The sequence below is a fragment of the Nothoprocta perdicaria genome, unplaced genomic scaffold (genome assembly GCF_003342845.1).
Source record: "Nothoprocta perdicaria isolate Ctin4 unplaced genomic scaffold, notPer1 scaffold_369, whole genome shotgun sequence".
Lineage (NCBI taxonomy): Eukaryota > Metazoa > Chordata > Aves > Tinamiformes > Tinamidae > Nothoprocta > Nothoprocta perdicaria.
In genome coordinates this window covers 362,550-376,969 of record NW_020455609.1, presented here as the reverse complement: position 1 = coordinate 376,969, position 14,420 = coordinate 362,550, and the positions used below count along the sequence as shown (strand labels likewise).

General features: G+C 45.5%; 1 protein-coding gene across 1 annotated transcript in view; it reads right to left on the bottom strand.

The window, feature by feature from the left end:
• The window catches only part of PCDH1 (protocadherin 1), a 42,466-nt gene that overhangs the window by 17,005 nt on the left and 11,041 nt on the right, over positions 1-14,420 (bottom strand). Inside the window, exon 3 of the mRNA XM_026044492.1 lies at positions 4,668-4,887. Within this exon, the coding sequence (XP_025900277.1) occupies positions 4,668-4,887 (220 nt within the window). The remainder of the gene's footprint in view (positions 1-4,667; positions 4,888-14,420) is intronic.

Genomic DNA, 14,420 nt, shown 5'->3' with positions numbered 1-14,420 from the left:
GGAAGGGAAGGGAAGGGAAGGGAAGGGAAGGGAAGGGAAGGGAAGGGAAGGGAAGGGAAGGGAAGGGAAGGGAAGGGAAGCACTCAGCTCACATAATGCCTTACATTGGCTTTGCTGACAGTAAGACATTTTACTCAATCTTGGAGTTTATTAAAGAACTTACATATCAGATTGCTTGCTTGTGATCTACAAGTACACATAAACTGAAATATCATCCAATATTGGAGGGTAAGATTCAATGAAAGCAAATGGGAACAAAGACTTATAAAATTGGGAGCAGAGAGGATCTGTCACCGAAATAGCTCACCAGGGGTCTTAAATATTTGCAGACATTTGAAATGTTCTTTTCAAAATTGTATCTTTTTAAGGGAGTAGTCCTGTTCAACCATGGTAAGATGCAGAAGCCATTTGGTGAATTCCTGTGGCCTGTGTCATGAAGGGGTYAGACAAGGTTCTCCTTCTGGCTTTACAATGAATCAATACACTAATCTTTCTTGAAACAAAGAAAAGTCTGGACCGAAAGGGTTGTTTTAAGTCCAGAAATCAAACCCAGGAAACGGTATCTCAATTGCTCGAGCCGTGCTGAGGGGCACAGAGGAGGTAGGAGACCATGAGAAAAGGCTGGTCCTGTAAGAAAAGCCTATGGCTATGAACCAAGTGAAAGAGTTTTACGTCTAGCTCTGCCACAAACTCCCAAAGTCATGCTGCTCGTGCCTCTTACATCAGCAGCTGCCCRGAGGCGGTTGACGCAATCTCGGCTTCACGTTCCAGGAGCTAGAGACCTGCCTTTCAGCACAGAGCACTGGTATCCTACTACTGCTCTTGCCTTTCGACGGAAGCAGACTGAGGAGCTGCCAGAATCACCCTGTAATACACTGTGGAGTCTCCTTCCTTGGAGATACTCAGAAAGCATCTGGACAGGGTCCTGAGCGACCTGTTCTAGGTGACCCTACTTGAACAGGGATGTTGGACTAGATCATCTCCAGAGGTCCCTTCCAACCCCAACCATTCTGTAATTCTGTGATCTGTGAGTACAGATACTATTGCACCAAATGCATTGCAAAAGCTCAGGAGATGACTGTTAATTACATATTCAGTGCAGGGTTGTAATGATGTTCATTAAATATTGCATGAGGTTCCACTTTAAGTAATGGGGATGAAACATTAAATGTTTACCTCTGGTCCTATGGTCTAAGGAATGTGATTCATATATGCGTATGTCAGGCACCTCTGTTCTACACAGGAACAGAGTAAAGACAGCCTCAAATGTAACATTTCCTAAAATACAAGTATTTGAGTTTTTCTGAATTTTCCTTATAATCTAAATAAATGGAATAATAATGGCTAATATTCCAATAAGTGGAGACTGGCTACATTCATAACGCAGCCTCTGCATGCAGTATGACAGAGCTCTGGTCTGATACAGTGGAAACAGATGTCCTTAGCAAAAGCAACTGGTAGCTGAGTGTGAACCTAAACTCAGTCCCTAGCAGTGTGCCCCACAGAAGTGAAAAACAGCATGGTAGAATGTTGAGGAGGAAACAAGGGCCAGCTAGGTACGATATCGAAGATGACAAATGTCTAAACAGCTGAAGAGATGGCATCAGTGCCAAGATAGTGGAGAGGTCTTCATCAATAATATCTTAATTCCTCTTAAAAGGAGTTGGCTCAGTCCCGGCAATCCTGCATTTTGCTGCAGTGTGCACAGTAAAAAGTGTCCAAAAAAGGAGGACGCTGATATGTGTGTTAATCAAGTGAAGAACCATCTACAAAGAAAAGGCATGGATCTGTCTTCCAGTTGAAATGCTATAAATAGCCTTGCATACTCTCTTATCAGATTGGTTCGGCTGCAGGGATAATCTGCTGGAGAAGCAATGGAAGCCCTGTTATGTTGGATATTTATAACTAGATGAAAGCCTAGAAAATACACAGTTGTGTCAGTCTTGCTCTCGTGCTGGGAGATAGGGTGTGTGGAATCCAATTAGTTTCTTCAGTTTAATATAAGGTCAAGAGTGGCTTAGTTTTCCCAGATTCACAAAAAACACGATTGGACTTTCTTTGAAGGCTTGATGCTGCTTGACCAGCTTTAGAAGCTGAGGTAACAACACAGGAAGATAGTCCCCCAAATCATCATGATGGTCCCACATCACTAGAGACATGCCCCTTCTCTGGGTAGGTAAGACACGCTCTGTGCCGGTAATGACAGGTCGACTGTGTCACCTTTAGGGTAGGCAGACCATGGGAAACACAACTCTGATCTCACACTAGCAGTACCTTTTAATCTCCAAATCACCTGGCCTTGCCAATGTCTCCACTGATAGTCTGCTTCATGGATCATAACCTTGACCCTAATTCCTGAAGTTCACTGAACTGCCTTAGCCAGATTAGCTACAGAATACCAAAACCTGGTAGAATTAACATTAATGGATTCCCCAGAGCCTTGGCCTGCCGTGGCCTCTGCTCTGGGCTGAGTTTATATTGCTCAGCTGCTGGAGACACGAGAGCCTAACTTCTCAACAGCTGCTACCTAACGGGAGCAAGACAGGCCAGGGGATGGTGATCAGAATAAGGGAGCAGTATCTCCTGGGAACTGCGTATCTGTACTGCTGTGATGAGTTTTGTCCTGGGCTGTGAGCATATAGAAGGGTGTCTCGTACGGAAGGAGGGAACTGCCAAAATCACAGAGCGAGCAGGGCTTGGTGACACAGGGTGCTGTACTCTGCCCCTGTGAGAGCCACTGCTGAGCRCACTGCCCTCAGTTTTGCTAGGGTCTGTTCATCCCCGTGTCATTCCCTAGGGAAAATAATGAGCATTCCTGGAAGGAAAACATCCCAAGGAGGGGTGGCATGGCACCCCACTCCAAACTGATGCTCTCTCAAATGGCTAGTCAGGAGCCTTGTGCCGCAAACATGGCATGGAGCCACAAACTCAGCAGGATTAACTGTCATAACAGGTGAAGCCCTGGACAGTTGGGTCCCAGAGCCAGTGGCAGCCCAGGCCAGCAGTGAGTTGCCTGCCTGAAACACAGGGACTAAAGGCAGCCCTCTCTGGCCTCCATTTCCCACTGCAGACCCCTCAGAAACTTCTCTCATTCTCTTCCTATTGCGCCTATCAGCCCTGCTGATCCCTCCAGATCTTCTCCAGATTGCCTGACGTCCTTCCCTCTTCAAGTCCTACTGTCACCAGTGCCACTGTTATAACCTTCAATATGTCCTTAAAGCCTGTCTTGCACCTGGATGGTGCCTGAAGGCCCCAGTACAGATGCTGAGAAAGTCGAAAACAGTAGCTCTGCTTCAAGAACCCCTGAGAACCTCTCCACATCTCTCTTCCTAGCTGTCAGGCTGATACTTTAGTGAAGAAAGTGGTGTGTGCGACCCTCCCAAACAGGAGGTGCCTCATACTGCAAGAGCATCAGATGGATTTGGGAGCCCTGTCAGATCTGGCACCACTCTGCCTTGCCCCAAGCAGCTGTAGCATAGTGAGCTCCAGCATTACCCCGGGAATTAGTCAGAGAGGAAGGCAGAGATGTTCTGCTAGACCTTCAACACCTTACATTATCTCAGCCCTCACATGTTCCTTGAAAGGGGGGACCCAATGTTTTCTGGTCCCTATACCACCTGAAAACACCCTCAACAATTTTCTCGCCATGTACAAACCTGTCCCAAGTCAAGGATGTCCTTCAGGAAGAGAAGGAGAATTCAGGAAGACCCTCTGCACCTCCTCTTTCTCTATCCCAGGGTTCCTTAGGACTTGCAAGATCCACCATAACCTCCCATCAGTTATAAGAGTACAAAAGGTAGAAGATGCAGGAAAGTAGATGTTATATGCACAGCCAGAGACAAGTTTGAGGAAGCAACTTAAGCTGGCCAGAGAAGATAGCTTGGGGAAGTGGCTGGTTGAGGGTATCAGGCAGGCAGCACATAGGCAGCACAAGGAGCAGAACTGGAGTTGAAGCTGTGCCAGGGACAGGGAAAAGCCAGCTCTCCGGCAGCAAGATTGCAGAAACACCTCTGCTACGGTTCTCAGGTACGGCTGGACCTGACCAGGAGGTTATCTAAAGGGCCCTGCTTAAGGCAGAGCATGGTTTTCTGCGATTTTGCCCCATCACAACTCTCTGATCCTTCAGTCATGCATTTCCTCACCACGGTTTGTGATATTAAAGCTGTTCTGCTTTCTCCTCCCTTGGGAAACTCCCACGGCTCCATCATCCGCCGCAGCACAGAGGGTTACGTCACACCCCAACCATCTCTATACCCCATCCCTCTGCTCTGCCCCGGGGGCCAGGAACCCATGGGACCCCTAACTGCAGAAAAGCAGCTTTCCACTGGCGGGGGCTACCACACTTTCTACAGTCATGCATGCTGCCATCAGAGCAGCCTTTGTCCTCTCCATGTCATGCCAAACCCAGTTGCATCCTTGTTGCTTCCCACTGCCCTGTTTCCACTCACATTTTCTCTCCYGTCCTCATCCTTTCTCCTCCCTGCCTCATCTTGGCTGAGCTCTGGTTGAGCTTTACCTTTCCTCCAGCCTCCCTGCCCCACCAGACCACCAGTGGCAAGCCTGGCCCCATCTCACCCCGCACCATGGGGACGATACAGCTTTGAGGCTGGAGCACTTTGGGGCGCAGGGTCCCAAGGAGGGGGTAGACGTGTGCTGCAAGCTCCTACCATTCTCAGGGTGCTCCATTTCCCCGATGCTGCCGTCGGGTGTGGTGCGTTCATAGTGATCCTCAGGCAGGGCTAGGGGCCCAATGCGGGGCCCTGACGATGACTTGCTGCTTGGGGTCTCCGACTCCTCCAGCCCGCTGTCRTAGTAACTGTGCTGGGAGGGATCCTGCAGGTCTTGGGCCTGGCTGGCTGCGGAGAACGTCACTCGGCGATGAGGTAACTGGGGAAGAGAAAAGCCGKTGCATCAGACCTAGCCTTTAAACAGAGGCAGAACAGTCCCTCCCAGCACTCACACACCACACAGGGTCCAACGTCAGCCCTCGCCRCCCCAAAAGTCTGCCAGGCACAGCTCCAGGCTCCATCCCAGCTCCCACCATCCAGCAGTGAGAGTCGGCACCAAATGCCCCCCACTTACCCTTAGCACAAGACCTTCATCTGACTACATCACCTCTCCTTTCCCTCTCTCCTAACCAACCTCCTCTTCCATAGCCCTTGACAGATGCCATCGCCCACCTCAGGACCCAGGTCCAGAGAGGTCACCCATGAGCCATGTGTCTTGAATCACAGACTGATCCCCAGCCTGAGGACCACCTTTTGCCTGGGATTACCAGCACTGGGACACAGCTTTGCACACAGACTCCTCTCACAGCATCCATGCTCCTGAAGCCCCCTCCACCAATGACTTCACATCTCCTGAGAATGTCTCTGATGGGATCATCTCTCAGCACAGAGCTTCCAGTGACATCATTCCTCACTTTGCCAGCCTCTGWCCTGACATCATCTCTCATCCTACGAGAATCTCCACCAGGGTCAGGATCGCTGCTTTTGTCTGCTTCTTAGACATTTTAAAGATATTCTCCATGTTTTTTTCCCCCAGCTTTGCCTTATGCTTGCAAGGAGCTCCCTGTAAACAACTATTAAGCTACATCATTATCATCATTCAAATCCTTCCATAAAATTCTTATTTGTCCTGATTATGGAGGAATTGAAAAGTGTAGCACAAGTTAAAAGGGCAAAAACAGGATGATCGGAGCAGAGAATGACGCATAACCACCAAGAGATGGTAAGGGACAAGAAATCATCCGATAAGCATAAGCAGAAATCCCAGGAAGGAGCTTTMTAATGGGGATCTGAAGGTGGTGGGGAACTAAAGGAGGAACTGAAAGATGGCACGATCTAGGCTGACGTGWTGAATGCCTTTTTTTGTGCTGCAGTCTTTACTAAGATTGAGTGGCAATCAGACATCCTACACAGCTAGCACCAATGTGGAAGGGAAAGGAATTCAGACAAACAGAGGGAAGGAACACACAGGGAGTATTTAGATGAGCTAGCTGCTTTTAGGTTGGTTGGACCTGATTAAATTCACCCCAGGTGCTTGGAGACCTGATTTAAGCAGCTTCAGAGCTGTTAGATTTTTAAGTTGTTTTTTTGTTTTCTCTTTCTCTCCTTTCTTTTCTTTCCTTTTCTTTTTTTTTTTTTCTTTTTTAAGAATTTTTGAGGATGAGGGAGGCTTGAGAAAACTGGGAGAGAGCTAAAATAGTGCCTGTCTTTAAAGATGAGAAAAGAAAGAAGAGCTGGGGAATTATAAAACAGTTAGCTTAATTTCAGTTCCTGGAAAAATACTGAAATAGATAAAAGATCTCTTTGTAAGTACCTACGAGATAACAAGGAAATGAGTAACAGCTACTGTAGCTTTGTCACAAACAAACACGTCAAGCCATTGAACTTCTTTTTTTGAAAAAGCATCAGGCCTTGTGGATGATGAGGAGGAGTAAATGTTATATCTTGGCTTTAGAAAGTTTTTTTGACACTATTTTGTACAATATTCTTATAAAGAAGGCATGAAAACAGTATAGGCACAGTACAGTGCTTCGGTGCTTATGTTATATAGTGCAATCCACTGCAGGGTGGATGCAAAGCATTTAGAAAGCTCTCTTCAGAATACTCAGAAAGTTATTAGTAAAGACAGGTCTTTGAGCTGGCAGGGTGTATCAAATGAAATTCTTCAGGTTGTGTCCTGAGTCCATTCCTAGTTTGTATTTTCATTAACTGCTTAGATGACAGATGTGGAATATATCTGTCACATTTGCACACTAGGGAAAAATAATCATTGCATAAACAGCAGGCTAGCTGAAGGATTGAGGGTTACAACAGACCATGGGATGACTRTCTGTCAGCAATGTCAGACTATTACAAAAAAAGCATCTATGTTGAGATGCAAAAGCAGGAGCTTTGTTTTTTAAGATACACAGTGATCTGTCTCCTCTGCCAGGCTTCAGCGAGGCTTTAGATGAAGAGCTGTGCCCAGGCTGAGACACTGTACTTGAAGAACATGTACACTGGTTAAGAGGAGAGGAACAAGAACGGTTAGAGGTCAAGAAATCATGATAAACAGGGAAAGACTCAAGAAATTGCCTTGAGGAAAAGCTGGCTAAGGGGGACAGTGGTGACAGTCTTCAAGCTCATGCAAGCCTTCTGCCAAGAGAAAAGCAATGGATTGCTGGTATCCCTATGGAGGGACATACAAAAAGAAAATGGCCTGAACTTGCAGAAAGGAGTGTCTAAGTTAATCACTACTGAAAAAAAAAAAACCTATAAAATGGCAAATTTGGAGAAGTGTGCTAGATTGCCAAAGCAGAGGGTGATATCTTTTTCACGAAGGGATAGACAAATATGTCTGTGCTTGTAAAGCCCCAAACCAACGGCTAGGGCTCCATAGGGTGCCTGCAATCGTATAAACAGCCTCAGAAACACAACTGGTAACAGCTCTTCTCCCTCCCTTGGGGGGTCTCATTCCCAATAACATCACTTTTAATTAAAAAACACCAACTTTAACTGTCAGATCTTGCCTGGCAGCCCTCGTAAGGATTCTGCTCTTCACTGCAGAGCCAAGGCCATCTACACTCACCCCTGCTCTGCTCCAGCCCCTCCATGGTGGCAGGACACTGATAGAGGTTGGTGTCCCCACAACAGTTTCACTTGCTTCGTGACAAATACATGAACAAAAATAACAGTAGGTTGTGTTTGGTTGAAGCTCTCCATCCAGAGAGACTTGTTCTGGAGTCACCGTGAGACAGGAATGCATTCGTCTGGCTCTGAGTTAGAGCAAATTGGCTTTTGTTTGACCTTCGTCTGTTAGGTTAAAGAGCCTTACAGCAAACTGCTTCCTATACAAGAAGCTGCTTACACATTGTAATCAAGGTACCCCTCAATCTTCCTTTTGAGAAGTTAAACAAACCGAGTTCCTTAAGTCTCTACCTACAAGGCAGCTTCTAAAGCCGGCAAATCAGTTTTGTGACGCTTATCTTTCCTCGCTCCAGTTTTTCTCCCTTCCTTGTCAGAAGTGATCTGTAGACTCATGAGCAGAATTCCTGGAGCCATCTCACTGGGGCTTTCTGCAGAGTCTTACTTGTACTCCTAACGCTCACGTTTATTCATCTGAGGACTGCATTAGCCCTTTGGCCAGAGTATACAMGAGCACACACTGAGCTACTCGTCCAGCGTGACCCTTAAATCCATTTTATAGTCAGTGCTTTCCAGGATATAAACCAGCATTCCTTATTTCTAGATGTACGGCTTTGCATTTGGCTGCGTTAAAGTGCACTTTGTTTAAATGGGCCCAGTTTACCAAGCAATCTGGATTGCTCTGCATGATTGCTCTATCCTCATCATGATCTCCCACTTCACCAATCTCTGTGTCAGCTGCAAATTTTATCAGCAGTAATTTTGTATTTACTTCCAGATCATTGATTACAATGTTGAATGGCAGCAGGCACAGTACGGCTGCTGAAGAGTTCCTCTAGGAGAACCTTGTTCCATGAGGATTCCCAGTCAACAACTGCTTTTCTTTTCTAAGCTGTCAATAAACCAGCTCTTCATCTACCTAGCAAGGCTTTACTTATGATGTRTAGTGTTAATTAATAATAATATTGCGAATTATCAACTAAGCATCTTTGTGGAACTCTGTGCACTTAATCTTATAAGAACCTAAAACCAGTTCTGATGCTTTGGACCTGTGGGCATGTCTAGCACACATCCAGTTCCTCACAGGGGCCAAGGTCAGATGCCTGGGGCAAGGTTTAGGAGCACAAGCTGCCATATAATGACACTGCCCAGTATCTTTTTTTCCATCAAGCTGTATTGACTGGACTCAGTTCTATTCCCATCATTTCATCTTCTGCCATAGCTATGAACCATGTTGCTCCCAGGGGACGGCAAGAACAAGGTGCAACACAGCAGCTTACCTGCTCCTTCATCTGGCACCATTACAGGAGCATCTCCTGCTCCTCAAGGACATTCCCAGGGCACCCATTAACATTCCCGGACCAGAGGGTTTCCAGTTTAGACCTTTGCAGACCCTTTGGTGCAAATCATCTGACTGGATTATTTCAAATTTCTCTATTCCAAAGAAATTCTTCCTAATGTCCTTGTCAGTTACCAACGCACTGGCAGGTCCTGCATCCCTCATTGTTCTCCCTCAAACCTAATTACCAGAACTGCTTATTGAATACTTTTGCATTTTCTGCATAATTAACAATTTTGCCATCTTCATTTGGAAATGATAATTATTGTATTCCACATCTTCCTAGCACATTTTTAATGCACTCTTTATTGTGCTTAGCCTGTCAGAATTGATTTTCCCCTGATGTTTTTGTGTTTCCTTGTCAATTGTCTGCACTTGATAGCTACTCATTTCTACTGATTGCTCTATGCTCCCTCCCTCTTTCCATGTGTTTTTTTTTTCGTTATATTTATTGCTTTTCCATTTTTAGCTGATCTTTCCATTTTGTCACTGCTTTTCATGGCAACTGTTTTCGTAGTCAGGAATCATGGTCCTTTGATGAACCATTTTCAAGTGCCTCCCAGTGATCATTCTCATGCTTCTGATGGGGGAACCTGCATGCACCTGCCTATGTAGGTGCAGGAAACTGAAGCATGTTCCTCTGCTTTCCGTTGGGGTCCACAGACAGATTCATGGACCCAATTTGTGTTGTGCAGCAGCTTAGATGTTTATTCTTCTTTTTTTTTTTTTTTCTTTTTTTATCTCTCTCTCTTTTTTAACCAAAAAAGGAATTGCTTCCAACTCCTTATGTTCAATGAACACTGTTCTCTGTGAGGTGCTCTCCACCTTTTGAGTCCATATCTACTTTTGGCCTCCACAGCATTCTGTAGGAATTAATCCCCTATGTGGAGGAATATATGATGTGGGAAAGTGTTTCCTTTAGGTAATCCACCTGAACTTCCCCTACCTGCAGAGTTACCAGCAAACATGAGTAACTGCACCTTGCTCTCGTCCTCTCTGGTTTCACAGTCCCTTAGTCCTGAAACCTCCATCACGGGATGCCCCGTGAAGTGTCACCACGTCACCATTCTCTTTCTTTGGATCTCCCTGGCTTTGTTCTCTGAAAGGATGGAGCCAAAGACATTTGTACCTTCACCAAGTGACTTTGCCTCCTTGTACATGCTCCAGCATGGACAGCATGGGCCAAGCTGCATGAGGTCTCTGGGGCTGCACTGTACAGATGGAAATGGTGCTGTCCATAAAGGAAACCTTAAAATAAGCCCCAGGAACCCTGCAAGCAGGGACCGTGCGGAACAGCAGCATCCGTAGCGACGAGCCACCCTGCCTCCCCAAAGCCTGGATGAATTCCGAAGCAGTCATGACAGTAGAAATGTCAAAATTATTAACTACCTCGGTGCTGATCTAAAAGGAGGAGCCACAGTGAGTGCGCTTATCTGGCAGCCTCCAATTGCTCCTGTGCCTCCCCACATGCCAGAAACCTCAACGGCCTTTCAGCCAGCTGCCAAAGGAGCTTGCTTCCCCAACAGCTACCACAATGCAGCAACTCACAGGGCTGAAAGTGAAAGGCAATGTCAGACCCAATGCCCAGAATATAAAAATAACTGACAAGGGAGCCATTGTAACACACGAGTTAGCCAACTTCAGATTAATTCATGAACCCCCCCCTCTCTTTTAAAAGTGACCTGGAGCATTGCAACATCCCTAGCTACTGGAAAGGAAATAAAAATAAAAATACAAATAAAGAAAAGAAAAAAAAAGATAAAAATTTCAAAACTACATTGATGCAACTTTTCAAATATGGAAGCTTTGCTGCACATGGGAATTATTTTACTTGGTAGTGTCATGTCTGGAGATGATCACAGCTCCTGTGCAATGCAGCGCAGGCTTCAGAGCAAGCAGCTGGGGGGAATCTTATCCCAAGAGAAAACCAGAGACAGTACCTAGGAAATCAGGACCGGATTTGCTCCAGACTGCCTGGGATAATGCTCAGATTAGGAATACAGATACAAAGTCGATTCATGGCYATAAGTTATTGACCATTTTGCTGGCTCATCTGAGCAGCAGCATCCCCAGCAGCATGTGCTTCTGTTACCATTTTGGGGTGAGCACAGAATGGGCATGGAGAGCCTTTCCCATCAAATCCCATGTTACCACTTCTGTCTTCCGTGTCTCTCTGATCCCTTTCATCATCTGCAGATCCTATCTGTCCCAAAGATCCCTCCCCGTCCCCAACATCCTCAGTCCCAAATTTGAGAAGAGATGGTGCAGAGCAAGGGAATAAGTCCCTGGGGCTCTGCCTGCTCTGCAGCAAAGGAGGGAACAGGGACAACCGGGCGTAACTACTACCCACCTTAGCAGCCCCGAATTCCAACCAGCACCAGTGGAGGAAGGCACCACCAGAGGAAGTCASAAGGTACAGTCCACACACACTTGTAAGATCCCTCTTGCTTTAAAAATATGGTTTAGTTCCTTCTAAAACTTTGTCATTGTGATGTCTCCAAATGAGTACAGGCCGTGCTGACCTGGACTAACAGGCCCAATTTACCGATCTACCAGTCTGGCTTCCTTCCAGGGCTTAAATCAGTCAGTTTGCCATGGTTACCTCCATCAAGTTACTACGGCTGCACAAAGCACATGAGCAAAAAARCTGCCAGTTCTGCCCCATCTCATGTTCATGAGTTCTTGTTTGATGGCATTACCCGACCTTCCAGGCCCTTGCATACATTCCTTAGGAGTTTTGTTGCCTCTTTAGCTCTTTCATTGTCAACAGCTGAAGAGGAATTCTTATTTGCAGGAAAGACATCAAAGAATCCACGTGGATAATACTTCTAGCAACCAGGTATCATTAGAAAAGCAGCTACTAGCTCTTTGGAGTGATTAGTCTTGTGGGCTTCGCTTCTGACAATTAGCAAGTGCTGACCTTGCAGTCAGAAAGGAGGTGTTACGAGTCCTGTTGAAATAATGATAGCAGAACAGCGATCCTAAAATGGACATCAGATCCCAAGGCAATATTTAATGAGTAGGTCTGGGTGAAAATGTGGGCTGTCGCCACACAGGTGCCTTAAAGCCTGAAATCTGCATGGTGCTCAAAGAAGCCTTCAAAACCTGGTGCCAGCCTGCCTGGCCAGATTGAATTTATCTAATTCATAGCAAAATCTAACACAATTACAAGCCCATTTAGACAGCCTCGGGATGGAGATTGCCTAACCTTTTAGCCTAGCAGAGCTCAAAGCCCATCAAGGATGTTCAGCTTGGCTTTTCTTTGGTTGAAGTGAAGACTGGGAAGGAAAATATGGAAATGGATCTTCTGAAGGGTGACTCGTAAAATCTGAAGGGGTAATAATCTTTATGGAATAATTGGACTGACTGTGGTGTCCTGAAATGTTTGTCACCTTCCATCTGCTAATAGAGCCATTTCTGTAGATAGCTTCTRTAGAGCAGAAATTGCTTGGGACACAGGAAGAGGTCTCATAATCACATTAAAACCATATGACGATCCCAGGGAGCACAAGTTTCCAGGACTGGGAGAAATGCTTGAATCAAGCCCTCAAGGAATCTAACAGCTGTAGAGTGGAAAAATAATGTTGGGCAAATAATGAGCTTATCTGGCTGCCAGTTGCACCCAGTGGAGCTGATAGACTGTTGAATGCTCTGGAGAGAGCAGGGGGTCTCAAGCAGTAGTCCCAGGCCTCTTAAAGAGAGAGATATTCAGGAATGTTTCAGCATAAGGCTTTGCATGGGAAAAAAAAAAGTCAATTTTTTGAAAGAAGATCTTTCATTAAGTGAACGTCTTGTTTCAAAATTGGAGAAAATATCTTAGTTGACATGTAAAAATGAGAAAGCGCTGTTCTTGCAAAGCTAATTTTCACTCCTAAATTCAAGACAAATACTCATTATGAAGTTTAATTAAAATCAAAGTTAGAATGGTGCCTTTAGAAATTCTTAGAAATATAATACATATACATACATATATACTTACAGAGAGACTGAGATTGACTTGAGTCAAAGCAGAAAAAAAATGTCAATTCTTGCTTGTTTGTTTCTAAATGTAAAATTTTCCTCTGATGAGGAAACATTTTCTAACTAATCCTATTTCAGAGGGGAAAAGACAGCGTTCTTTCTGCTCTGCTAAAGAACAGTGTTTATTCCGGAAGGCTATGCACCTCTATAGGCTAGATATCAGCAGAGTATTCACGTTAGTGGAAAGCAAACAATCTGCACCTAATGTGCACCCTGACAATTCTAGATTAGACAAGACCTTCATTTCATGAAGCAGGACTCTGCCCCATCTTGTACAGCAGATAACATTCTGCCATATCCCACCCATCCATTCCAATGTGCTGATCTTAATCCCTTTTTACAACGTCATGAAAAATCTCCTTGGCCACCCAGTTCCATGTGTCCCTGAGGAGCAGCTTTCATAGTTTGGGGTGTAACTGTCTCAATGTCCTCCTAAAACCYTGCAAACCACCTGCCTACCCTTTTCACCATGGGAAGCACCAATGTTCACTGAGTATGTAGTGGTAAAATCAGGATGAGTGCCAGAAGAATCAAGTGTTGTGTCCCTTCCAGAACATCTTGTCATGTCTCCAGCACTTAGGGGGCCACCTGAGCAGAGAGATCTCTGCCAAGAACCCATGATCCTCCTTCAGCATCATCTCTGCTGCATCCCAGAAAGAAGAGCTGCCCTAGAAGGATAGCACACAACCCCAGGAATGAGCCTAGAACACAAGCACTATGTGAGAGTGGATGTGYTGTTTGACAAGGCCGGAGCCTGGCCTATTAAAAGCAATAAAATCTTGAAGCAAGTCATTGCACAGCCAAGAGACTGGCACAGTGGAAACTACAAAGCCTCATGCAATGTTGTCTTCAACCTGACTGGTAAGAAGAAAGTGGAGAAGAGCCTTCAAGAACAACGGTTTGTCACCTTTGCGAACCCTCTTGAGAAATGTGTGTGCCTCATCCAATGTCATCGTCTCTCAGCATGAATTTCTAATGGAATACTAATTCTGTTGTCAAGACCTGCTGTCCCAAATTTAATCTCTTATCCAGTTTTCAAATCCTGCCTAAGTTGTCAAGTCCTGGACCAGACCTTGCAGATCCTGACCCAGAGAAAATTTTCTGGGCCCTCCCAGAGGTTCCTGAGTCTGCTCTCTGGGGTAAGAGACATCCTGCTAGTCTGTAATACACTTTAATCTACTTGAAATGCTTTGAAAAAGCAGCCCAGGCTCCTCCAGTCACTCTCAGTGCCTTGAATCAATGTCACAACACCCTAAAAGGTCCTGCCCAGCCTGAATATTAAATAAGGGCCCTTCAAACATCTGAAATAGTGATTTTCCTTTCTAGTGGGCTTGAGTGCCTTTGATGAAGAAACAGAAAGACTAACTGATTAGTGCAAGAGGAACATCAAACTTCAAATTAGCAAGACATTTAGAGCAGGATTTCAGCCA